The sequence below is a fragment of the Neophocaena asiaeorientalis genome, unplaced genomic scaffold, assembly GCF_003031525.2.
Source record: "Neophocaena asiaeorientalis asiaeorientalis breed wild unplaced genomic scaffold, Neophocaena_asiaeorientalis_V1.1 scaffold92, whole genome shotgun sequence".
Classification (NCBI taxonomy): domain Eukaryota; kingdom Metazoa; phylum Chordata; class Mammalia; order Artiodactyla; family Phocoenidae; genus Neophocaena; species Neophocaena asiaeorientalis.
This window is the reverse complement of record NW_020174057.1, coordinates 3,347,021-3,374,041: the sequence shown is the minus strand read 5'-3', so window position 1 is coordinate 3,374,041 and position 27,021 is coordinate 3,347,021. Positions and strand designations below refer to the sequence as shown.

The following is a 27,021-nucleotide window of genomic DNA, read 5'->3' as shown; positions in this document are numbered from 1 at the left end:
GAAGCCTTTTTAAAAAATTTTTTTATTTAAAGAACTGGGACATTTTAGGTAAGAATGAAGTACTCTTTATCCTCCACCCCCAATCAAATTCCACACTCTCTTTAGCGGCAGCCATTACTGTGAATTTGGTTTATATCCTTCCAAGCCATTTAAAAATATTTTTACTTATATATAGTAACCATAAACAAGACAGATTTTTCTGTATATGTGTTTGGTTATTTCCTTAAGATTTATACAGTGGTATCTTATAATACATATTATTCTGCAACTTGCTTTTATCCTCATGCAGCGTTGTATTTTTGAGATCTATCTTAATATATAGTACTAGTTTACTCCTGTTAAATGCTATAGTGCATTTTATGAAAGTGCCGCGTTTTAGTTATTTACTACCCTGGTGGATGGTATAGTTGTTTCCAGAAGTTCACTGTTGTAAACAATTCTGCAATGAACATGTTTTTTGCACATGTGAGAGAGATTCTCTAGGATGGGATGTGCCATGTGCCAAAGTGCTCTCCAGAGAGGTTGTACTAACGTACTCTCACATTGGCAGTGTATGAGAGTTTGCACTTCACTGCATCCTGGACAGTGCTGAAGAGTGTTAGAGTTTTTTCATTCTTTTCCCCACATTTTATGGACTCTAAAAACCTCAGGACTTGGGCAGAAACAGTTCTAGAGCCTAGGATTCCTCATTCCCAACGCAGGGCTTAGGAATCAGTTTAAATATTCACCGTTTATGCTCTTTTTCCTCTACTTTGAAGAACACTTTCAGAGACATTTTAAGTTAATTGACAAAGTTCTGGGCCTGGAGTTTGGCTTTTGCCCTGACACTCCCCCTCAACCCAAGTCTGGTGGTGAGGGGATGCAGCCAGTCTATCCTCCATTTCAAAAGCCTCCTGAAAACACGACTGCTTGTCCTGCTGTGTTTTTCTGAGTGTGTGTGGTGAATGGGGGAAAAGTGTCAGGGGAGAAATTATATACTGTTATTTGAAGAGTCTGGGGCACTTTAAGACAGGGCTGGAGATAAAATTCAAGGAACAGTTGAATTTTAAAAGTTTCATCAGAATAGGCTCAAGCGTTATTAATGCAATTGAGGAGAAAGGTTGTTTGGATAGAGGTGCTGAACGATTCAAATCTGGAAGGTTGATGTGACTTTGCTAGTATGAAAACAGCCTGTGCTTTTACATATCAACATACTTCTTTACAAATCATGTATCACGCTACAGAACTCATTGTTCAAAGACAATATACATGAAAAGAAATCCTTCCTTTACCCTGTTCAGAGGACTTTCTGTTGGCTGAAAGGGCGGAAAGGATAGGTATTCATCCACAAAGTTTTATAGACATGAATTAAAGCTTAAGTCTTTTCCCAGAGGAACACCGGCCTGGAATTAAGCCCTGCATTTATGAATAATGCAGAGAGACACCAGGGAAAAGGGCAGCATGATGGGTGGGTCTCTGTGTAGCCACACTCCAGGAAGTTCTCCTTTACTTAACCCAGATCTGGGTTTGTTTACTCACGAGCTAATTAACCTTTAAGCCTTAGTGTTCTCATCTGAAATTGAGGATAATAATAATTCTGACTTCACAGGACTGTTGTGACAATTAAAAGAGATAATGCATTTGAAGTGCCAAGCATATAGGAAGCACCTGATAAATGTCAGCTCTCCTTATTGTTAGTTTCTACCCTCTCTGAATTCTTAAAAGGCTTTTGGTGGAGTGCCTCATCATTTAGTTTGCTACAGTTTCTTCTAAGTTAATCGTATCTCTCTTATGCATCATTGATCTTATGAAGGAGATAACTGTCTTAATATCTAAACCTGCACCTTTACAATGTACAAAATGTGCCTAAAGATATTCTTTTACATGTCTTTTGAATCTCCCACTTGCCCAGCCCACAGCTGAACACAGATGAGGCACTCTACAATATGTACTGATGGATTGATGGTTCTTTGTCGGAGAGATAACCCCTCTAGAAGTTACTGCAATGATTGTGAATCAAAGAGCTTCACTTTTTTTTTTTTCAAAGAGCTTCACTTTGAAGAAAGCACAGTGCATTTTAAAACATACTAAAAGAAAGCTTCTCATCTTGACAATTTTTGTCTGCTAGATTAAATACAAAATGATTTTTAATCCTTTTTTTTTTATGGGAGCACTCTGGTGAAGTTAAAAAGTACCCGTGGCACACTGTCCCTTTTTGAAGAGGAAAACACAATACTGTAAAGGTTCGTGGAGCGCATTGCTAAGCAACAGAACCAGGTCTGGACTGCACAGGAGTAAAAATTCTTTGTTCAGTATGATAAAGAATTATGAAATGGAAAATCCTTAATAGAATCTTACCTGCAACAATAACACTCATTATTTTTCAAAGCACTAATCAGCAGTTGATAACTAATTTTCATGGGAGTCTCCAAAAATAACTCACAGTTCTGTTCTCTGAGTGAAAGAGTTCAGCAAGAAGGTTTTGAATATTCATTTTTATGGAAGACATGGATCTGCCGTCTGGATTTCAACTCACCATTCCCTGTGTTCTAGAATTAATCCAGGATTATAAAAATCCATCTCAAGTAATTTCAATACTGCTTAATCTTGATGGAAATGTGTTTATCACATAATTTAAAACAGTGGTCTCCAGACAGTATCACCTGGGAACATGTTAGAAATGCAAAATCTTGAGCCCCATCCATCCCGGGTCTACTTGATCAGAGAATCTGGGGTCAGGACCCAGCTCTCTGCTTTCCTCCTGGTGATTCTCATGTTGTATAAAGTTTGAGAACTTAGAGAATCAGGATAACTGTGTGAAACACATAAAAGTAGACAGTGAAGAGTTAAATTCAGTTTGGCACTAGTGGATCATCTTGAACCACTGATGAACTGTTGGACCATTTTGAACTGGGAATAAAATTATAGTTGTAATTCAGAAAGTAACTGCAGAGGAAAAAAACACATGTAAGGGAGGAGAGTCTTCAAGGTAGCTTGCAATTACTTCCTGCTGAAATTGGAGCCAACTATAAATGCCTTCCACCAGTTGCATCTGTGACAATCAATGTTTGAAGAGTTTATTTACCAAGAATATATAATAATTTTTCTCTTATTTTTCCCCAGAGACATGAAGGAGAAATGATGTCCATTGCTTATTACATGAGAGATTGGTAACCTGAAATGTTTTAAATAAAATATAAAGTCTAGAAAAAATATGTGCACATCAATATCATAAACTTGGCATAATCCTGAAAGTTTGAAGTCGTGAGTATTAACTCAGGAAAAATGACTGAAAGGGTTATTGCTCAGTTACATATTGAGAACTAAATTCGGTAAATTATGTTATTTCATTCTATCAGCTACTAGCCCTGCAGCCACAAGTCACTTTACCTCTCTGTGCCTCCTTTTATACTTTTGTGAAATAAGAGGTCATTTCTTAGTTCCTTTCCATTTCCAGAATTTTGTGATTGTATAAATAATGGACACTCTGTGAAATATCTCACATTTTTTTTCAAAGAGAGATATGCACTAGCTCACTTGACCTTTAGGAGAACCAGGTCCTTCTGTACAGTAAAAGAAATGTTTAACTTTGTAGACCTGAATCTTAGAAAGCATGTAACAATCATTGTATAAGTTCTGCAGAAGGTTCAGACATTTAATAATTAACTAACTTGGAAAATGCTCTTTTGGATAGCGTCTTGCTGTGCTTGCAGGATGTGTATCCTAGGAAGAATGTTCTTGTGTAGCCAAGACTTGATCTCCATGTGCTCGCCAAGTGAACACTATCTCTGTTACCTTCCAGGAGAGGGATACGAGTTCTAAGTTGAGGCTAAGCTGCCCTGACCTTACTCTCCTGGGTGAATGTTCCCAGGGAACCTGGCCCATCTGAAGGGAGCATAGTATCAGTAGGCAACCTAACCTCGGTTGGGACTTAGGTCTTTGGGATAAGACTGATTTGTATTTGAATTCTGGCTCTGCCACTTGGCTAGTTGTACCTACTTCATAAGGCTGTGCAAGGATTGAACAAAACTAAATGAGATGGTGTGTGTAAAGAATGTCCATAGTTCCTGGCGTATGTAAATGTTCAATAATTATTAGCTTTAAAAGTTAAGGTTAAAACTGTTGAGGGAAACTGGAAAATTTAAATTGGGTCTCAATGAATATATTACTTTACTTAAAAACCTGTGTTGTTTTGCATTCTGCTTATTTTTCATGTTCAAATGCATTTTAGGCTTATTAGCTAATTGATTCATTGACTTCTTATTTAAAGAACTATTTATTGAGCACCTATATGTGTCACATTCTCTTGTAGACAGTGGAAGTATGACAGCAAACAAGAGAGCAAAAATCTCTTTTTTAATGGGGAGAGATGAAAATACTCCCCTTCCCAATAAACAAACAAATAAATAAAAAATTAACTGGTAGTGATAAATGCTAAGAAAAAAAATAAAACAAGGTGATGTGCTTGAGTCTGGGAGCAATTTTAGATCAGGTGTTCAGAGAAGGCTTCTCTAAGGAGGTGATATTTAAGATGTCACCTGAATAACAAGATAGAGCAAAGTTCTGGAGTCTGAGCAAGACATGGTAGTGATTTATATGAGGGTAGTGGTGGTTAGAATGGAGAGATGTGATTGGATTAGGAGATGTTACAGTGATAGAATCAGTAGGACTTACTAATGGATTGGATGGGAGGTGTGAGGGAATGAGAGGAATCAAGGATGTCTTTGAATCAAGGATGTCTTTGAATCAAGGATGTCTCCAGTCTTTGGCTTGATGGGATGGTGGTACCATTTACAGAAGTGGAGCAGGTTGGGGAGAAGTGGGTTGAGGGTAAGAAGAGTCCAGAGCCTAGATTTGGGAAGATTAAATTTGAGTTGCCTGTTGAACTCCAAGTGGAGATGTCAAGTAGACAACTGGATACATGAGGACAGGACTAAACATTTGGGAGATTTTTTTGCCTTTGTATAATATTTAATGGAGTGGGTTGGTTGAGAATACTTAGGGAAAAGAGTACTGTTAGAAAAGAGGAGAAATTCTAGGAGCATTCTTAAAATTTCAGATACTTACACCTCATAACAAAATCTTATAGTAATAACATATAGCCCTTGTAAAATTTGCTACATAAAAATGTACTGAGAGGAATTTTTGACTTTCTTACGTTCTTTAGTATACATAAGTGGGGACCAAAAAGAAGTCTGGTTGTGATACATTGGTCTTATATACATTCATTTGATCCATATTTTTGAGTGCCTACTGCAAGGTACCATATTATGTACTAGTGTAAAATGAAACCAATAGAACAGTCATATTGTTAGTCAAACATATTTACTGAGCATATGCTGTGTACATACTACTAGATGATTTGAGAAGAAACCACAAAAATGGAAAATCAATTCTCTGTCCCTAAGAGAAGACAGTCTAAAACTGCCACTCAAAAGGAGAACAGCGGGTTTCCCTGGTGGCACAGTGGTTGAGAATCTGCCTGCCAATGCAGGGGACACGGGTTCAAGCCCTGGTCTGGGAAGATCCCACATGCTGCAGAGCAACTAGGCCCGTGAACCACAGTTGCTGAGCCTGCGTGTCTGGAGCCTGTGCTCCGCAACAAGAGAGGCCGCGATAGTGAGAGGCCTGCGCACCGCGATGAAGAATGGCCTCCACTTGCCGCAACTAGAGAAAGCCCTCACACAGAAACGAAGACCCAACACAGACATAAATAAATAAATAAACTTTAAAAAAAGGAGAATAAACCACTCAAAAGTCATAAGGAGAGTGTGTTTCCTTTTCCTTTTGCGTATCTGATGCTCTTAGGCCATTAGGAAAAATCTATGTAGGCCAAATGAACTTGGTGAAGTAGGCCACAGTTCATAATCCATTTTGTCTTTTCCCCTCGCTTCTACTTCTGGTCAATGGAGAGCTTCCCTGGGTGGAGAGAAACTTATTTTAGCCCATGTCATACTTCTAGTTGACTGGTCCTCCAAGCATCCCAGCATTCATATTCTCATTATCTGGGGAGAAGAGACATAAAGAATCCATCAGCACTTGTAATGACTAACTTCTTTGCCCTATTAACTCAAACACAGTTTCCCTGAAGAACAGTTCTAATTTGTTCAAAATTCTATACTTCCTGTATAGCTAGTGGATGGAGTGGATGGATTGGATGCATTCCCACTTATCAGTGCAGATGGGAAGGAAGGGAAGCACCCTCTTCTGGGCTAATGGTTGTATTTGCTTTATTAAGATCCAGCCTAACCTTTTGGAGGCTTGTTACCAGAAAGAACAGTCTAGCATCAATTATGCTGAAACAAAAATCATTATGTTTAGTAGTCATTGTCTAATTTCTAATGGACTTTATTAAATAAATCCAGATAAAAGCTTAGTTCATTCAACTACATGGTGCATTTGCTGATAAATCATCCAGGCAGACTCATGATGATGTAGTTCTTCTTGGAAAGAAATTCTCAGTACAGTAAAGTCCATGTGAAGTTTTTTTTTGTCGTCAATGTGGCCAACTGGTAATAGAAATACTTAGGGTTTTTTTTGGTGGGGGGAAAATAATTTCTTTGTGTTTTATGATGTCAAATTCTGTGGTCTCAGCCAAATGCTTGGCCATATGCTTAAACAGGTTCAAACATTTTGTTGTTGTTCATTGAGAAACATTTTGACCCTTTTCCCTGATAACAGCATAGCTTGCTTCTGTGTCATTTTGCTTGAACAAGAATGGAAGGTTAGCTACTAAATTGTTCATCACAAAATGTTGAAAATCCCTTTATATATTCTATCTGAAGTGTATGGATTTCTCTTCAATCAGTGATACATGATGTCATCCCAGTAGATATTTAGCAGGAAGAAAATTCAGCTATTAAATTTTACCATTCAGAATACTTAGGTTCGGTTGTTAGCTGGTACTTGAGAGGGTCTTAATGGCATCCATTTACTGGTCTCTTTCAGTCACTGCATTCGGTTATATCACCAGAAAGTCAGTACCTAGACTGTATTATCTTGTGCTTTATAGTGGGTCAATACCGAGAATGTACATTTGAAGAACATTTTGGTATCTTCTACAAAAGAACACAGGAAAATCATAGTTTATTAGTTTATTTGATGTTCCTTATATATAGAATCATATGATAAATTCCTTCTTGAAACTAGTTTCAGAGACATATTAGTCTTTTTGGATGACTCAGTATGTTTTCTTTCTTTGAGAGATAGGAACTATACAACACAAATGGTTTTCTTTTTTTATTGTGAATGCCAGGAATCTAAGAACTTATTTTAGCAAGTCCTAATATCTTTAGGTATCCTAATATTTTAAATTCTCAACTGGTTTCTTATCCATCTTTTAAATGTGTGTAGTACAGTTTTATACCTACTGCAATATTTTGGGGGAAGAAAAATAGGAGAGGTCACTTCCTCAAAGAGGCTTTTCTCTGAAAACTCCATTGAAATCAGCTCCCCTCCTCCAGCCCCCTGGACTGGTTTTTCTTACCAAAGCACTCTTCCTTTATTGCATTTACAATAATTTGTAATTATTAATTTTACTTGTTTACTTATTTATGTTTGTTTCCTTATTTATTTATTTATTTTGCGGTACGCGGGCCTCTCACTGTTGTGGCCGTTGCGGAGCACAGTCTCTGGACGCGCAGGCTCAGCGGCCATGGCTCACGGGCCCAGCCTCTCTGCGGCATGTGGGATCTTCCTGGACCAGGGCACGAACCCGTGTCCCCTGCATCGGCAGGCGGACTCTTAACCACTGAGCCACCAGGGAAGCCCCTGGCTATTCTAATAGATGTGATTTCCATCTTTTTAAAGGCTGAATTATATATATACAATATATATATTATGTATTATATATATAAATTTATATTTTTATAAATATATAAATATTTTATAAATATTTATAAAATATATTTTATAAATATTATATATTTTTATAAATTTATAAATTTATATTACATTTCTTTATGCTGAATGATATTTATATCTATCTATGTATCACATTTTCTTTTTCCATTCATCTGTCATGAATATTTAGGTTGATTCCATATCTTGGCTCTTGTGTGTAATGCCGCAATGAACATGGGAGTGCAGACATCTCTTTGAGACACTGATTTCATTTCCTTTGTATCTATAACCAGAAGTGGAATTGCTGGATCACATGATAGTCCTATTTTTAATTTTTGAGGGCTCTCCGTACTGTTTTCCATATGGCTATACCATTAGAAATGTGTGACTTTTTTTTAAACTCAAGAGTTTAAGGGTATTTTATTTAGTCTCCAAACTTATGGGATTTAAGGAAGCTATTCTTTTGTTAAAATTTCCAATTGTATTGTAAAATGATAGAGTACATAGTTTGTAGGCTATTGATTTTTTGAATTTATTGAAGTTTCTTTGTGAATTAATTCATGACCTATTTCTGTAACTGTTTCACATATGCTTGAAAAGAATCTGTTTTTCTCCATGGCATAATTTCCACATCTATGAAACAAGAAGAACCAAAAATATCCAACTCCTTTGATTTTTATTTTGGAGGTTGCCAAACCAAAGACCAAAATGAAAGAAAATACAACACTTGTTCTTTTTGACTCTTTCTTTGGCAAACTCACAATGGGTATATCTTGACACAAGAAAGCATGTAGGGGACAGAGAAAAAGGAAAATATCTGTCCTTCCTGAAAACAAATTTGTTACCACTGAGTAACAGGTGCTTAATCCTCTGTGGGGGCATAATTCCAGCCTATAGAGAGGAACTAGATGGAGTGAAGGAGCAACCACCTGTGTTAGTGATTCTGATCTGTGTTTGATTCCTTCAGGACCTGCTGGCCTTAGATATTTATAAAAGTGAAGCTGAGCCTTTGGCGTGCTACTCAGACTATCATTATATGCTAGGGTGGGGTGGTGGTGCTCCAACAGGCTGATTGATAGCAGCTGGCTAGCCAGTCAGAGAGCCAGCCTAGTCATTTAGGGGGCAGCATGGATGCTTAGCTCAATTTTCCGAAAGGGGAATTTGATGGTCAAGGGCTTCACCTTATGGTTTTAGGTGAGATCCTTAATAGCCAACCTCTCAAGTTCTTCACCATAAGAACTCCATGTGCCTCAGCTCCTGCACTGTCTCTGCTCATGCCATCTCTCACTCTCTTCTCTTCTGTGAGCTCTCATGGAACCCACTCTTGGCTTACCACCTCCCCCTGTACGTCATCAGCAATGTCCCCTTCTCTTTCCTAGGAGATCTCAAGCCTTTCCAAATACAATGAGTCATTAAGAAGCATTTTTAAAATATGTTTTATATGGGTGTTTTTGGTGTTATTTGTTTCAACTTTGCTATTTGTTTGAAAGTTATCAAAGTTTACAGTTGGAAAAAATCCTTTTTTTTTCCTTCCCCCAAAGTCAGTAACCTCAGCTATTGACACTATCGCAAGAGGTTTGTACTTTATCTGGATGAAGACAGAATATTGCTAACACCTGTCCACCAACAGAAGGAAAATCTTGCCCAGGAAAGGACGGCAGTTCCAGAGTGAAAGAAGACGGTAAGAATGAAGAGAGTACCTGGAACTCAAGAGTATCAAGAGTAGGAGGTGGCACCAGAATGATTTACTAATATTTTAGTTGTCACTAGAATAGTAGACACTTCACCATACAGGGGTGTGTCATGTACTGTGTACTGGAAAGGGCATGAAATCAGAGGGAACTGGTTATAATTCAGGTTTTGCTATATATTAGCTTTGAGATTTTGGCTAAGACACTTGACCACTTTGATTCCACGGTCCTCACATGTGGAACGTGTAAAATGCTAATGATAATAATAATACTTGCCACCCAATGTAAAAATATTGTCACTGGCATAGTAAAATGGTATATTGGTATAGTAACCCTTTAAACTTGTTACAAAAGTTAGAATGTTTTGAGGAGGGAGGTTTAGAAGTGCTTTCCATTGATTTGCTTACAAAGATATTTTCATCTTCCACTAGAAGTGTTGGTTATGAAAATCCTCTATAGAAATAATGATTTTTGAGGTTTTCTTCTGTTACTGTCAACCACTTTTAGCAGGTGTACAACTTTCTGTGTATGTCACCCAATTGACTTAAAAGTGATTTAATGAATGTATTTACTGATTGCCTCATTTCATAAAGGAATCTGAGTAAGGACCCTCAATTTAACATTCTTTTCTCTCTATATATTTGGAGCAGGCATTTATCTTGCCTTCCAACTCCAAACTACATGCCCCAGACACACTTACTGCTAATGTCCCTAATTCCTCATGACAAATCCCTATCTGTGCAGAATAGCTGGTTGATTGCTGTAACTGAATCCTGACTGATTGATTTGTACACTTTTTTTGGGCAGGACCCCTGTGATATAAAGGAATGAACTTGCATTTTAGTGGGGGGAAAACAGATGATAAACAAATAATTAAGTAAAAGTTTTAGTAACTGATATGTCCTTCAGATAAAAATAAAGCTGGAAAAGGGGATGGGGAGCGCAGGAGGTGAATGTTGTGAGTTTAAATAGCGTGGTGGTGGGCACTGCAGTTTTAAATACAAGTGGTCATGGAAGGCTTCCCTGATAAGGTGACTTTTGAGACCCGACTATTATGTCAATTGGGTGCAAGTCCCTGGTGGAGTTCATGTGTTAAAATGCAATTATTCAATTACTCCTTTCCTTAGATAACTCCCTAAATGACGCTATTTTCCATCTCCAGGTGGTTATATTCTCTACCCACAGCAAACATGGCGGAAAAGGCTTCATCCTGATATCTGGGCCGCCAATAAAGATGGCCACAGCACTTCCTGTGTTTGCCCTTAACAAAGATGGCGACAATACTTCCTGTTCAGGGCTTTTGCCTTCAACAAAAATGGTGCTTACGGTACAGGTTCCCTGACACTTTGGAGTCCGGTTGCAGTTTTTTTTTTTTCCTTAAGATACGTGTTTGCAGACGTAAGTAACAGGATCCCAGAACCCCCGTATGCATCTTTTCTCGAAGGCACCGCGCCGCGGCGTCTGTGGCCTGGGCCGTGCGTGGCTCCCCCGCCCGCTAACTTGCGGCGTTCCCGAGGCGCTCGGGCTGGGGTGGTGGTGGAGGTGCTCGGGGCCCTGCTCTCCCCTCGGTCTTCTCTGCAGGTCATTCCCAGCACCCCGTTTATAGCGGGTCAGGTGGCCTCTAAAATCTTTCATAGTTCTTTCCGTTCCTAATGCCACAGGGCTTCAGCTGGCGAGGCGGGAAATAAAAAGTCCCACATCGGCGGGGACAGCCCAAAGGGCACATTTTCCTGCTCACCTGCCGCCTCTCGGGGTCGCCCGCTGTGGCTCTACTTTCTGTGGGTGTCATAAAGCCCCATTTGCCGTTCCCCGTCTCCCCTCCCCGCCACTTACATACCCTCTTAGCCGTCCCTCTGCTCACTGGTGCAGTGGTCTTAGAAACAAGCCTTCCATGGCGTGTGGACATTAAAAAAAATCTTTTAAAGGAAAAAAAAAAGCACAACATTAAATGTCCCGTGCATGTGTGGCTATGACAGTGTTGTGATGGAGATTTGAAATTCTTCCAGAGGAGGGCTGGAGTCTGTGACTATATATAAGATTCACTGTAGCCTGGGCATGAATGCCTAATGTTCTCCTTGAAGGCAATGGTGTATAGGCCTTTTCTCTTAGGGAAAAAGATCCTTAAACTTATTGGTACCTGCCGGTTTATTGCCCCACGTCCATTGATGATCAGGTTCTGCAGATGCTCGCGGTCTTAAGGGCACTTGTGTGCATATTGGCGGTTTCTGCGGTAATGGGGTGTCTCTGATGAACGCAATGTTAAAGGAAAAGCACTATTTCTTCTCAAGTATGTTAGAATGAAGTGCTCCTCTGTAATCCTCAGGTAAAAGTTGTTTTTTTTTTTTTTAGAAGATGTTGGGGGTAGGAGTTTATTACTTTATTTTTGCTGTGTTGGGTCTTCGTTTCTGTGCGAGGGCTTTCTCTACTTGCGGCAAGCCGGGGGCCACTCTTCATTGCGGTGCGGGGGCCTCTCACCATCGCGGCCTCTCTTGTTGCGGAGCACAGGCTCCAGACGCGTTGGCTTAGTAGTTGTGGCCCAAGGGCCTAGTTGCTCCGCGGCATGTGGGATCCTCCCAGACCAGGGCTCGAACCCGTGTCCCCTGCATTAGCAGGCAGACTCTCAACCACTGTGCCACCAGGGAAGCCCCAAAAGTTGCTTTTTAAGCAGGGTCTCTAATCCACTTTCCCCCAAATCTCTTTATGGAACAAGGAATGGAGCTAGGACCCCATTGTGTGGAAAGTAAAAGCAGAGAAGATGATTCATGTTCTGAAGCATTCGAAATTAATTCAGCTTGGCTTAACAACCGTGTATTAAACACCATGGCCTGGCGTTCTGCTAGGGTTCGAAGATGTCCGTAACCTTAAGGAGCTTGCACTGTAAGACACTATCTTTAGGGGCTCATCAGGCTTCCTGTGATCTGAGCTACCATTTTGTGTCTTCCCAGGGGGAGATGGAGGCTAGAGACAAGCAAGTGCTTCGCTCCCTTCGCCTCGAGCTGGGTGCAGAGGTACTGGTGGAGGGACTGGTCCTCCAGTATCTTTACCAGGAAGGGGTCTTGACGGAAAGCCATGTTCAAGAAATTAAAGCTCAAGCCACAGGCCTCCGGAAAACAATGCTGCTGCTGGATATCCTACCTACCAGGGGTCCTAAAGCATTCGATGCCTTCCTAGATTCCCTGCAAGAATTCCCCTGGGTAAGGGAGAAACTGGAGAAGGCAAGAGAAGAAGCCATGGTTGAGCTGCCTGCAGGTAGGCCTCAAAAAGATCACTCCAGACCACCTCCACGATCGTTGGAACTGTGCCTTTTGGATTTGAAGTTGGGGTTTTAGGCTGGGTGGGGGTTGGCGGGTCCTGAAAGTGGGAAAGGAGTTTGGTTTGCAGGCATGTGGCGCTGGAGGGACTGGTTGAGGAGATGGAGTTAGGAAGTGCAGGGAAGGAGGGAGGAATGGAACACGATTGAGAGGGTGAGGAGGGAGCTCAGAGAATACATTTAGAAATGCTTCCAGGGAAAGTTGGCAAGTCACTTGGGAGGCATGTTCTCATCAGAGAGCCAGGTCATATCTCAGCCCTTGGCATTGGGAGCCATTTGGAAAGTGCAGATGGGAAAGCAGGCTTTAGGCTTCCTGATAACTGATTCGTGGGGTGCCAGAGCGGCGGCTGGGAAAGGTCAGACTCATGAAGAAGGGGACAGCCTCTAGGAAGGCACGCCTTGCACCTGTTCCCTGGGCTGTCCTGCATGTCCAAAGGGGATTATTTGGAAGGCTGGCTTAGTTTGTTTTTAAAGACTATTGATTTAAAGTCATCCTTTTTAGTTTGGCTTTGTTCAGACACCTGGAGTATTTAATTTTATAAGGACAGTAGTTTTTTTTGGGGGGTGGGGTGTCTCATTTTGATTTTAAGGAACGTTGGAAGCTATAGAAAAGAGAAACAGTCCTAGTGCTATCAGCCTGGCTTGTAGCAGGAAGAAGATGTGAGATGAAACACTTGTTTCTTCTCAACACCTCCCATGACGTCTACTTTTTACAGAGATTGAAGAGCAGAGAACTGAACTGGCAAAAAGAAAGAAGGAAAAAAGAAAGTTGACTTGTAAATTTTTAACAGAGTTAGGAAATTGACATTCTCAGTTTTTTATAGCAGTGATAGTTAGACCTACCCCAACTCAGGGATCTCCAGAATTTGTTGTTGCTGTTTTTCAAATACCAATATAACTAGTAAAAACACAAATGCTATTAATAAAGAAACTACTTTTATTATTTTTGCCCCATGGACCTCATATTTTGAATGATTTTCCAGACCACATGATAAGTAATCATGACTAATTCTTCTAACATTTTTATTAATGACATATGTCTGAATATTTGATCAACATGAGATAACTGGTTGACTTAGGAAGGCCTGGGAAAATCCCAGTGGAAAAAGCAAAAATATTTTCATTTCCTTGCATGGCCAAATTACAGGTAAATGTATGTTTCAGGCTTTTTGAAATACTGAAAAAAGCTGGCCTTTGAGGACCACAGGAATTTTCAGGTTGGATTTGTTCTTACAAAATAAAATATTCCAGGTGAACAAAGGCAAACTGAAGTAGGTAAAATGTTTCCACCACTTGATTGAAAGCAGGATATATAACATAGAAGTGGGGAGATGTTAAAAGAAATATTAGGGTGTCCGATATCTTTTCATGGTATTTGACTTAGAGGTTCCTCTTGGCAACACATAGTTGGAAATAACAAAACAGGCAAAGCTGAAAGCCTGTTACTACTGAAATACTTAATTTAATTTTATAATCATTGTAGGTGTTGTAAATAGTATGATTGTATGTTGTTCAAAGAGGTGTGACCCCGTTTTCATTTCTTCTGATTCATTCAAAGAACAAGAAAAGTTATTTTTAACAAATGGTGAAAGTTACAATGATGTTGAAGAAAAAAAAAAACATATATATTTTTAAGTGAGCAGTATGAAACATCGCGGACCGGGAAAGAATTCAGTGTATCTGTGCTGAAGTTTGGAAAAATATTGTTAATACGTTAATTCTGTGGAAGTGGTCAAATGGAACGATAGGTTGGCTACTGCACAAATGAAGTCCTCTCTATTGTTTTACTTCTTGTTGAGTAACACTGCTACTGAAAAAAATATCCTGAAGAGAGAGTTTGATTTACATAGCGTTCTGTATACTTTCCACAGTGGCAGTTACACAAACTCACTTTTTAAATAGTTTTTGTTAATTACTGAATATTTTAAGTAAGATTACAAAATATAAGTAAGGTGTGAAGAACAATGGTACAGTGAACACCTGTCTCCCCATCACTCAGTTAAAAAATATGACATGGGGCTTCCCTGGTGGCGCAGTGGTTGAGAGTCTGCCTGCCAATGCAGGGGACACGGGTTTGTGCCCCAGTCTGGGAAGATCCCACATGCCGCGGAGCGGCAGGGCCCGTGAGCCATGGCCGCTGAGCCTGCGCGTCCGGAGCCTGTGCTCCGCAACGGGAGAGGCCACAACAGTGAGAGGCCAGCGTACTGCAAAAAAAAAAAAAAAAAAAAATTACATGGCCTTTGAGGACCCCTGGGTGCTCCTCTCAATCTTAGCTCATCCCCAACTTCCACTCACCGATAAACCTTGAATTTGGAGTTTATCATTTCCTTCTTCACTTTGTAATTTTCCATCTCATAAAACTCACTTTTAAAATCCACATATGTTATGGAAAATTCACTACACCATAAGTTTCAGCAATATCTATATACGTAAGGTGTGGAGGAAATGGTATATTTTAAAGGAGTTGTTAGTTAACAGCCTTCTTTATTTGAGACCTTAAACTTTGTGTTAAATTAACTTGATGGCTGTATTTTAATTATGAAATTAAATTAGGACTTAATTAATTGGAAACCTATTTTTTTTTAAATCCTGGAAAGAGTATATTAGACTTGAAATGCCTTCAGTTTTAATGTAAAAAATGCGAATGGACCCAGAGGCCTATTTTCCAGGACTCCAGTGCTTCTCCAGTGTCGTAATGGAGTAATTTTAACAAGGTTTTAAATAGTCCATTTAAATTTTTGTAAAGGCATGTTTGAACTTTGAAGAATTAGAATGTAGGAAAATGTGGTGCTTATATATGTATGTGTATACAATAACCTCTTCTGACTTTTTACTCATTTCAGTCTCAGTTATTAATTAATTTGTACAGGTTTGGTGGTCTTCTCTTGGGAGGCTTTGAAAATGAATGGGGAGGAATGGCTTTCTCTTTGGCCAAGAGGTCTATCCTGATTGATCTGAATGAACTGATGTTATTTTATAAAAAGTTTTCTTGTTTTGGTCTTTTCAGAGATTCTTGGTTTTCCTCTTGTTTGTTTGGTTACTTTTTGTGTTTCACTTGTAAACTTTGAGCTACTTAAGAGGCCTTCTTTGGTGATTGATCCCTGTTAGTTGCTTTTAATTTATATTCTGGGTGTCATTTTATAATTTATTTTTAATTTTTATTTTATTTTTTAATAGACACCTAGCCATTTTATTTTATTTTATTCTTGGCTGTGCTGTGTGGCGTGTGGGATCTTAGTTTCCCCACCAGGGATAGAACCCATGCCCCCTGCAGTGGAAGCCCTGAGTCTTAACCACTGGACCGCCACGGAAGTCCCTGGGTGTCATTTTTTAGAGAAGAATCCAGTTGTATCTTCTCTCTATTCTTCTAAACCATGCCCCCAGGAAATCCCAAAACATTAAAAAAAAAAAAGTTAAACTTTTGAGTCTCTCAGTGTGCCTATCCCTATTAAAAAAAAAAAAAGACCAAGATGTTCATGGATAATTGATTTTGTGTTTTTCTCACCTTATAAAGACAATTATATTTTATTATTTTTTAATCTTTTAAAATAAATTTATTTTATTTATTTTTGGCTGCGTTGGGTCTTCGTTGCTGCGTGCGGACTTTCTCTACTTGCAGCGAGCGGGGGCTACTCTTCGTTGCGGTGCACAGGGTTCTCATTGCGGTGGCTTCTCTTGTTGCGAAGCACAGGCTCTAGGCGTGCGGGCTTCGGTAGTTGTGGCTCGTGGGCTCTAGAGCGCAGGCTCAGTAGTTGTGGCACACGGGCTTAGTTGCTCCGCAGCATGTGGGATCTTCCCGGACCAGGGCTCGAACCCATATCCCCTGCACTGGCAGGCAGATTCTTAACTACTGCACCACCAGGGAAGCCCAAGACTCTTATATTTTAAAAGAGGAATTCTGGCAATAAAATGACTTAATCCCGCCTGGCACCATGGAAGGCACACTTCATGGTATGTCCCCTACTGGCCAAGGTCACGTAGTAGACACTAGATTAGCTGGAAATCCTCCCTGGGCTCCTGGCCGGTCACTTAGGAGATGAGGATAGTGCTGAATCTGGGTAAAGGCAACATGTGTCTTCCTGCCTGGCTTCCCACTACTCATGGGCCCTGTCTAGGCTGACAAGCTCGCTCTGGTGCCTGAGCTAATCTGGATCTGGAAAGGAGGTTTGTCAGCAGCCCCTGTCTCACCAGCTGGTAGGACTTAGCCTTAGGTCATGGTGGGAGTGACTTCTGGGCCCAAGGACTCCCTGTTCTACCATGTTGGCCCTGGCTGTGGGATTGGGTCTCTGCCATGATTCCCACTTAACAGTCAGCCTGGCAACCCTTCCTTTAACCCCAGTCTTTTTTAGGCCTGGGAGTTTTTTTTTTTTTCTTTCTTCCTAGGCTAAATTTCTGCTTTATATTCTCTTAGCCACCAGCAAGGATGAAAGATAAATGTCTTATAATGCAGCTCAGTGACTCCTATTTTAGCATCAGATGCCTCAACTCTCTGGCCTGCTGGAGTAGCTGTCCTGGGGCTGACATTTGTTGTAGCCTTGCCTGAGCTTGAACTGGTCCTCGCCATGGACCCTGTGCCCTGGACTCTGTGGCTGTCCTCACTGGAGCAGGATGCAGGGCTGGCCTGTTTCCCCTCTGCCCAGAGAGTCCAGGGCTCAGCCTGTCCCTTTTCGAGCTGGCCTCGTGTGACCACGTAGAGCTACGTCAGCTGCTGTTTTGAGATATACTCTGGCTGTCAGATGTATACTTGGATACATCTGAAGTTACTGAGCAATAAAAAAGCAATGAAGTTTTTACTCTAGGTATTGTAATAGGTTTATTAGAGAGATTTCTAGCCTGGGACTTTTTAATCATACCATGAATTCATACCTACTCTGGGTATGGTAATTTCAGTGTTGATCTCAGTTCATCAGGCTTGTGGTCTGTCCAGGCACTTCCACTGTGGCTGAGCAGTGTTCACTCTGTGGCATCCCGTGTCCTAGAGAGGGGATGGTGGGTCAGCATTCAGAGCAAGACCCCTCCTTGTGCTAAGGGCAGATTCTACAGAGAGCCCAGGTTTCTATGTGTCTCCAATATGATTATCATATACTTCCTGAGGACCAACTAGATGCCAGGCACTAGGTGATAAAGATACATGAAGATCTCCAGATCAGCTGAGAAGACTCGTTCATTCATTCAACAGATATTAGTCTTGACCACGTGCCAGACATTGGGTGCTGGGTATATTGTAGTAAACAAAGCGCCTGCCCTTCTGGAGCTCACTATATTCTGTAGTCTGATGGGGACCCACAACGAGCAAGTGAATAAATAATACATCAGGTGGTGAGAGTGCTTTGAAGAACCGTGTGCGTGGTGTTGAGGAAGGGCTTTCCGTAGTATGTGGGGTGGTCAGAGAAAGCTTCTCTGATGAGAGGGCGTTGAGTAGAGACCTGAATTCTTCAATAGAGTGGATACCTGGAGGAAGAGCTTTCAGATAGAGGCGACCACGAGTGCAAAGGAACTCAAGTGTAGCCCCAGTGACAGGGTACCTAGAGCCCAGGCCCTTCTGGGAGAATAATCTTTCTCCCAGAGAGATGCTACGTCGTATTGCCGGTCGTAAAGGCCCAGTCTTGACTGTTTGTCCTTGTGTTTCCCAGAATGTGAGATGTGTGCACGGCCATGATCTTGGGTGACTCTTAAAATGATTTTAGATGATATGTGGACATGGGATTAGATCACAAGGTGAAAGAGCTATTTCCTTTTTCTTTCTGTTTCAATCCTGATAACATCCAAGTGAAAACCTCCATTTGGTACAAGTGTTTCTGTAACATCTCTTGACACTTGCCAATTTTTCTTCCTAACAGACAGCAAAAGCTCCTCATGCTTAAAGCCTTCTGTAGACAACAGTATTTAGTTACAATTTAGTTGTTTTGCTTGTTTTTTCCCCTTGTATCAATTTAATGGTTTTCTGACATTGTGGCAAGTAAAACTGTTTTCTGTTTACTTTAAAATACACTGTATTTAAGTAAAATTGAGTCAACATAAAGAAAAAGACTAAGAAAATAATAATGGTATGACAGTATGGCAAAAAGTGTGAAGATGCGTGTCATGTATTTTCTCATTTGAAAAGAGCGACAGGAGTTTGGGGCAGGAAGCATCGTCTGGCTGGCACAGTTTGGGGCAGGAAGGCTCTGGCTCTAGTTCAAATGGAAGATAACACCATATTCAAGGTACTTTACTGTTCTGCGTATTCAGTGGATGCACAGTGGCTGGGAACTGGTTAAATTTATTAGCAGAATTGCCAGAATGACTTAATTTTAAGTTGTCTAATTTGTAAATGCATTCGCTTGCTAATGTAACAAGTCAGCAAAATGGAGACACATCCCAGTATTCTAGACTTTAAGACTGGGAGGGTGATGGTCGCAGATCATCCCATTTTTCTCTGAGAAAACGGAGTGCTAGAGAGATTAAGACAATTTGCCCATGATCACACAGCTAGTTAATGTAATTTATTGCCAGGACTGGAACCCAGGCCTCCCGACTCTGGATTTAAGACTTTTGCTACACAGACTTGGCTCCCTGCTGGGTTTGAAATGGAATTGTATTATGCTGTAGTGTTAATCATTGAAATTAGCCTTTAAAAAAATTGTACTAATGCTTTTTTCTTCATTTTAAGAGGAAAATTTCAAGGGCTTTTAGAGGTATACTGGGATGAGATTTTACTAAAACATTTAATTTTTATCAGTGCCAATTTTAATCATTTAAAAGGAAAATTTGATGGGTCAGTACTGCATTTTGTCAGAAGACTCCACCCCTCACCCCCCTACCCCCTTCTGCAAGGCTGACATACAGAAAGGGCGGAAGACTTTTATCAAGTATTTATGGGACTGATGAAATAATGCATCTGTTGGCAGCAAACTGCAGCTCTTTCTAGGAATAGCAAACCATGTGACAGGTCTCTCCTCAGCAGGGATGCCTCCATATCCATCTAAAAAATGGATTTAATGTTCTTTCCTTTTAGAAATTCTCACTGTGACTTTTTTTTTCTCCCTCCTGTGGATGTATGGGTCGCTTGGCTACATCAATCACCCTACTGACCCTCAGGGTTGATTTAGCTCAGTGTTGTTTAACTCTGGCTTTTAAAAAAAGCCTAATGATCCTCAGGCTTCACCCCAGGCCAGTTCATGCCAAAATCTGTGGAGGTGGGGTCTGGGCACAAACACGCATACACAGGCACAGACACCTTCCTAGGTTAATTTTGAAGTGCAGCCAGGATTGAGAACCTTGAGATCCGACCAGCAGATCGTGCACATGGCTCCTTTCTCACTTATTGCTCCCTGGGTGTGAGCCTCCCAAAGCTGTGTGCTTGCTTGAAGAGTTGCTGTTGTTTTCAGGTGGGGGAAGGTGGAAGGGAGCTAGGAATAGAGATGTAGAAGGATAGAGCGCTTTGTTTTAAATCTGTGCTCACCATTGTTGTTAATTCTTTGAATTCCCTGAACATTGTTGCTTAAGAATGTTCTAGAATCACAGTCCCCATGCAGGTGTGACTCTACTACCAACATTAAACTCCATTAGCGCTCCTTGGGGGTTCATAGGCTACGTGTTCACAGAACAAAACTGAAGAGAGGGTTTTGAACTATCTGGTGAATTTGGATTTGGGGGATTCCATGCATTGTCTATTCACATTGTTTAGTAATTACAGACCATCCACAATACTGTGTGCCCTGTAGATCAAGCTGTGTCCAAATGGAGACAGAACCTGCTGGAGGAGAGTGAGTTGGGTGCTGCTCTCAGCTACAGAGGGAGCTGAAGATGGCTTGAGGATGGATGAGAGGAGGAGAGACAAATGGCCAGTCGGGAAGACCGGGACTGGCTTAGTCTGTCCATCTGTGGGTTGGTCAGACAATCTGCCCACAGTTTCTGTTGATAATTAAAAATGAATTTTAATCTTTTCTGTGTCTCACCAAGAACCTCAAATAATACCAGTGAAATAATAATCATAGTATTTATCAGCAGCTTAACTTACCATGTGCCAGGCACTGTTCCAGGTCCTTTGCATTTATTAATTCATTTAATCCTGACAGTAACTTAATGAGGTAGAAGGTATTATACCCTCATTGCACAGAGATGTTAAGTCACTTGCTCAAGGTCATACAATGTAGTTAAGCCAAATTTGCAATCTAGGCACTTTGACTTCAAAGCCTGCTGATTCATGTCCTGTAAAGACACTTTCTCAAAATTTGCTTTTCTCTCCTCCCTAATTCTGATAACCTGTGGCTGCTTCAGAGCCTGTTATTTACCAGCCCCCACTTTTTCCTCCCCCCCTACTCCAGGCTCTCCCAGACATGCAGCCACAAGGTCTTTTTCTTTCCCACCTGTTGTCCAAAGACTAATTTCTGGTTGGTCTCTCTCTCTTCCCCATCTCTCATTTTATCTTTTTTTTGGGGGGGCGGGGAGGGGTAGGGTCTAATGTGAGGCCATAGGGGGCCAAGGGACAGGGCCCTTGGGTTGCTTCCATCCCACTTGCTACCTTGAGAGTAAAAAAAAGACTCAGTCTTCTTGGCTGTGATCAGGAGATGGTGTGTTGGCTCTCCTGGTTCTGGAATCAGGTCCCACTTTTCCAGCTCTTAAATCATGCTATGGAAAGTCATCAGTTCCAATAACCAGCTTTTCTGGTGGCGTGGCCTCTGAGTTTAACTGTACGTTTAGCAAGGTAGTGTTCTCTTTTTATGGGTGTAGTTCAAACTTGTAGGCTGCTGTTGTAGCTAGCTGCAGGAATGTTTGCCTTTACTTAATTTTAATAGGCAGCTGTGTTTATACTTGTTCCTCAGTTTGAGCAGTAAGGAGTATATGAATATGATTCTTTGGAGGACTTTTCCCCCAGAGGGAAAAAAGAGTACATTGTACTTTTCCAAACAGTAAATTTTAATTGAGAAGGAAATGTAGCTTCTAGAAGTTTGGGGCAGGTTTTAGTCTTAGGCTTTACTTTTGTTAGCATTATAAAAGAAATCTTAACTCTTTGTGAGAAGCGCCAAGTTGACAATTCCTGGAAATGTTCATGTTCTATTTATGCTCAGCACCATAGCAGAGAGGGTGGCGACACTGTTACCAAAATAAAACTGCTGAGATGTAGTAAGTGGCAAACGAGAGCTTATGGGTTTATAACCTAAATATAAGACTTTTGAAGCATCTCTCAGTCCCACCATTTGTCCATAAGGTATATGGGGGCTGAGTGGTAATGGTGCAGTTGTTACGGAGAATTACAGAGCAAGCAGAGCACATCTGTTGGGACTTGCCCTGTTGTTAGAACTGGGGAAGGTTAGAGCCAGAAGGTACCTCAGAGACTTTACAGATGAGGGAACTAAGAGATGCGTATCAGTCAAACATGTATGTGGGCTCTTTGGTTCAACCAGTAGACCTCTTGCTAACATAAGCAAAAGTGGAAATTTCTCTAACGTGCACTGGGTAGTTCACAACTTTGAAGTAGTTGCTAAAATTTCAGGGTTCAGTAAAGGCAGGAGTCAGGCAACCCTGGGGATTTCTGGGCATTGATGACCATCTCCAGCTCAGTTCCTCCACTTTGTCTTCTCTCGATGTTCAGAGCCTGGTTGGCCTAGGCTGAGTCATGAGCCCTTCCCTTAGGACACCAGAGTCACCTGGAGTGGGGAAGGGACAGTTCCAAAAGGAAGAGGTGAAAGCTCATTCATGCTTCGTGATACTGGGGCTGGACCCTGCAAACATTTCTCCTTTGTCAGGTGGTGCAGTGTTAGTTTTCATCAGTATCATGCCCATTCTTTTTATATTTAACAGGTTCTACACTTGTGGGCCTGGAAAGAACTGGTAGCCCTTTAAGGAAGGAGAATGTTCTACATCTTTTTTCTTTTTCTTTTTTTAAACAAATAAATTTATTTATTTATTTATTTTTGGCTGTGTTGGGTCTTCGTTGCTGTGCACGGGCTTTCTCTAGTTGCGGTGAGCAGGGCCTACTCTTCCTTGCAGTGTGCAGGCTTCTCATTGCGGTGGCTTCTCTTGTTGTGGAGCGTGGACCCTAGGCATGCGGGCCTCAGTAGCCGTGGCACACGGGCTCAGCAGTTGTGGCTCGCGAGCTCTAGAGCGCAGGCTCAGTAGTTGTGGCGCACGGGCTCAGTTGCTCCGTGGCACGTGGGATCCTCCCAGACCAGGGCTCAAACGCCTGTTCCCTGCATTGGCAGTCGGATTCCCAACCACTGTGCCATCAGGGAAGTCCCTGTTCTACATCTTAATATAGCAAGGCCCAGGTTGAAGGCCAGAGGTGGTAGGAAGAGTAAAGGAGAACAGTTTTTGAAAGAAGATAGGTCTTCTAAAACCTTTTCAAAATCAGATGATATTGGGGGGAAAAATGGATTGAGAATGTTGAAGTAGAGAGGAGGTTAGAAGGAGAATTTGGATTGAGTTCTAGCCTAAGGGCTTTACATATATAAACTCACTTTATCCTCATAGACCTTTGAAGTAGGTACTATTACTGTCAGTAGATAAATCTCCCAAAGTCACACAGCTCAATAGTAGCAGAGCTGAGATTTGAACACTTACAGTCTGGTCTTCCAGTCTTATTGATCACTAGGCAATTCCAGTTCTCGGTTCTGATTGGAGTCATGTGCCTTAGATTACCTGACCTGGGCTAGGCACAGCTTCTTTATTTCCTGACCCTTTTTTGCCTTGGGTCTCACCTGTGGCCAACATTTTCATGCTTTTTTTGTTGTTTGTTTTTTATACAGTTTACCAAATGGGAGATTAAAAGATATACCAAAGAGGATAAAAAACGTTTTCTAAGAAATGTGATTAGACAAAGATTTAAAAAGAGATTGGCATGGCAGTTTTTGTTCGTTGAGTCTTTAAACTTGTCTCTCCCCTTTCAATTTCTTTTTATTCTCAATTAGTCTCAATTTGATGGTGCCATGGGAAAATGTGCTTTTTTCAGGCCTCTCCTATTTGTTTGAGCCCTTTTATTCCTTCATGTGTCTGTCAGGATCCATTCTAGAGACAAAAACCACTAGTTATTTGAATAAGGAAAATTTAATATAAAGAATTATACACTAGTAAAAAGTTAACAATGGTTAACTACTGACAGAGGTAAAAGAGGTCTCCAAGGAATACAGGAATAGCAAGTGGAAGAAGCTACTTTTTCTAGGGCTGGAAGAGAGTACAGGTTGAAGGCACTACGAGCTTGCACAAGGCCCCTCTCCACTCCCAAGGCTGTGGTTCAGACCTCACTGGAGGTGAAGTGACTGCCACATGAGTGTGCAGCCTGCCGGTGGCCAGGGAACTAGCCAGAGGTTCCAGGCTGGAGCTGGTTTGTAGGAGCTGCCCACCAGGTTGAGAAACTTGTTAGAGAATGTGGGTAGAGCAGAGTTGATTCTCAGAAAGCAGACTGCTGAGTGGTAGAGAAATTCCCTGGATAGTGAGCACCTTTTGTTTCCCAAACACCACTGGCAGTAGTACACTTCAGGGGGGATAAAGCATCCCGAACCAGAATGAAAAGCCCCTTCCTCTGCAATGGCCTTGCAGTATCCCTCTAGTGCCCTCTACTGATGAAAACTAACACTGCACCACCTGACAAAGGAGAAATGTTTGCAGGGTTCAGCCCCAGTATCACAAAGCAGGGCAAATAGGGTGAATACATTGTATTAGCAAGAAGTAATACATTGCTAATTGGTGCACCTCATCTGTAAAAGGATGATAGTACATAAACCCCGAAGTACTTCTTAGAAGCTCATTCATTCATTCATTCATTAGGCAACATTTTTTATCTACCATTGCTGGCTGTTCTGCTAAGGCTTTGAGATTATGATTGTCATTGTCTATTTTTCTTTGTTCCTCCCTGCAAAAAGAGTGCAGTCTTCTCTAAGGCAGAGGCTGTGTTTTGTTTTTGTTTTGTTTTTGCGGTGTGCAGGCCTCTCACTGTCGTGGGCTCTCTCGTTGTGGAGCACAGGCTCCGGCTGCACAGGCTCAGCAGCCATGGCTCACGGGCCCAGCTGCTCCATGGCATGTGGGATCTTCCCGGACCGGGGCATCGGCAGGCAGACTCCCAACCACTGCGCCACCAGGGAAGCCCAGAGGCTGTTTTTTTCTCTGTACTTGCAGAATCTATCTAGCATAGTGCTAGATACATGTTAATCCTCAGGTTTATTGAATGAATGAAGGAATGACTATAAAGATGAATGTAAAGGCAGAGTAGTACCCTCAAAGAGTTTATTTATTTTAATTTATTTTAGGTTTTTTTTTGGCCGTGCCACACAGCTTGTGTGATCTTAGTTCCCTGACCAGGAATCGAACCTGGGGCCCCAGCAGTGAAAGCGCCAAATCCTAACTACTGGACTGCCAGGGAATTCCCATCAGAGAGTTTAAATTGCAACTGGGGAAAGGTAGAGGCAAGTACTTAAGTATTGATATAATACAGTATTCTGGTTATCTTTTGTTGTGTAACGAGCTACTCCAAAACTTAGTGGCTTAAAATAACAGTCATGTATTTTACCCATGAATGTGCAGTCTGGCCAGGGCTCAGGTGGGACAGCTCACTTCTGTTTCACCCCGTCCCAATTGTGGTGGTTTACCTGGGGCTGGAGGATCCATTTCCCAGGTGGGTTGCTCACATTTCTGGTAAATGGGTGCTGCTTGTTGGTTTCTCTCCACGTAGGCCTTTCTACAGGTAGCTGGGGTTTCCTCACAGTATGTGGTTGAGTTTCAAAGGGCAGGGAGTAGAAGCTGCTTGTTTCTTAAGTCCTGGATCCGGATACTGGCATAGTGTTGCCTTTCACTGTGTTCTTTCAGTTAAGCTGTCCCAAAGCCCAGATTCAAAGAGAGGAGATAGAGACCTCACATTTCCTGGGGGGTATGTCAATCATTTTGGGGCCTTACTGTACTTATCAGATATAGTGGTTTAAAATATGTATATTTCTTATCATAAATGGGAAATTAGCTGCCCTGTATGAAAGTGACTTGTAAATTAATGACAAATGTTATTTGATGTTGTTAATGTTTAACAAGAAAGTTTTAAAAAGTGAAAATGGATTTTCTTTCCGAATATAAAAGCAACACATATTTGTTGTTTAAAAAAAAGCTCTAGAAAGATATCAAGAAAATGGAAATCACCCATAATCTTATTGCCCAGAGGTAACCACGGTTTATAATAAATGAGTAGTGAAATGCAATATTTGGGTTTTTACCACAGGAAATTTTGTTTTAGAAGCTCTTTCTTTTCTGAGCGCTAGTCATTTTGAGAAAGTTGTTATTGATACTAACACTGAAATCCATGTGATGCCAAATAAAGAAAAAAATTCAGATTATATGTGTGTGTGTAAAAATATATACTTTTCTTCAGAGAGTGAAACTTTCTGAATCAACGTGAAGTAGTCTTTTCACATTATTATGAAGGCTCGTTGCTATTTCAATTAGCAGAGGGTGGGTGTGGGAGCCCTGGACTTAAATGACCTTCTCCAGTGACTCTTAGGGAACTACGAGTGGTATTTTTCACTCTGCCATTTAAAGTATTTTTCTGTTTATCTTTCTGTGAGTATTCTGTTTCAAAGTATTGCACTAGATTATTATATAACCTGATTTTTTCAAAGTCTCCTGTCTGTATGCTTTTAAATACTACTACATTTCTAAATCTTTCTTCTTCACTGTTTTTCCCAAACTGTTGGGCTATAGGTGATGAAGCCTTTGCCTGTGGCGTGTTAAGATATATTGATGTCCTTCAAATTGACTAGATTTGTAAATATGTTAGTGTTCTGAATTGTAGATTAGATTTTTTCCCCCTTGCTCTCGGAAAGGCATTCCGAATACCTTTTTTTTTTTTTTTAAACAAATCAGTATATTTCAAAGAAACTGTTAAAACCTTTGGCAGAATAGACATATCCCACGCCCCTCACTCTTTATTACCAGGGTAATACCATAAACCATTGTAGGAGGGGCTGGATAAGTCAGAGAAAAGAGCAGGTATGAGAAACACCAGAACTTTGCTTCCTGCATGATTTCAGCAAACACTTATTGAATATCTACCAAGTGCCAGGAGTTAAACAGGTATACAAAAGTTAAGGTATAATCCCTGCCCTCAAGGTGCTCCAGATAAATGAGATGATACATGTAAAGTACTTAGAACAGAGCCTGGCATATATTACACATTCAGTTAATGTTTGCTGAATGTTAGTTAGTAAAATTCCATAGGAGGCATACAACTAGGAAAAA

The 27,021-nt window shown here is 41.0% G+C and overlaps 1 protein-coding gene across 3 annotated transcripts in view; it reads left to right on the top strand.

Moving 5' to 3' along the window:
- The first annotated feature begins 10,793 nt into the window (after positions 1 to 10,793).
- Positions 10,794 to 27,021, top strand: part of CRADD (CARD and death domain containing adaptor protein) — a 181,145-nt gene continuing 164,917 nt past the window's right edge. For all 3 annotated transcript variants that reach the window (XM_024754419.1, XM_024754421.1, XM_024754420.1), the window contains exons 1-2: positions 10,794 to 10,910; positions 12,458 to 12,761. In XM_024754419.1, coding sequence (XP_024610187.1) covers positions 12,464 to 12,761 — 298 coding nt within the window. In that variant the 5' untranslated portion in view covers positions 10,794 to 10,910; positions 12,458 to 12,463. The remainder of the gene's footprint in view (positions 10,911 to 12,457; positions 12,762 to 27,021) is intronic.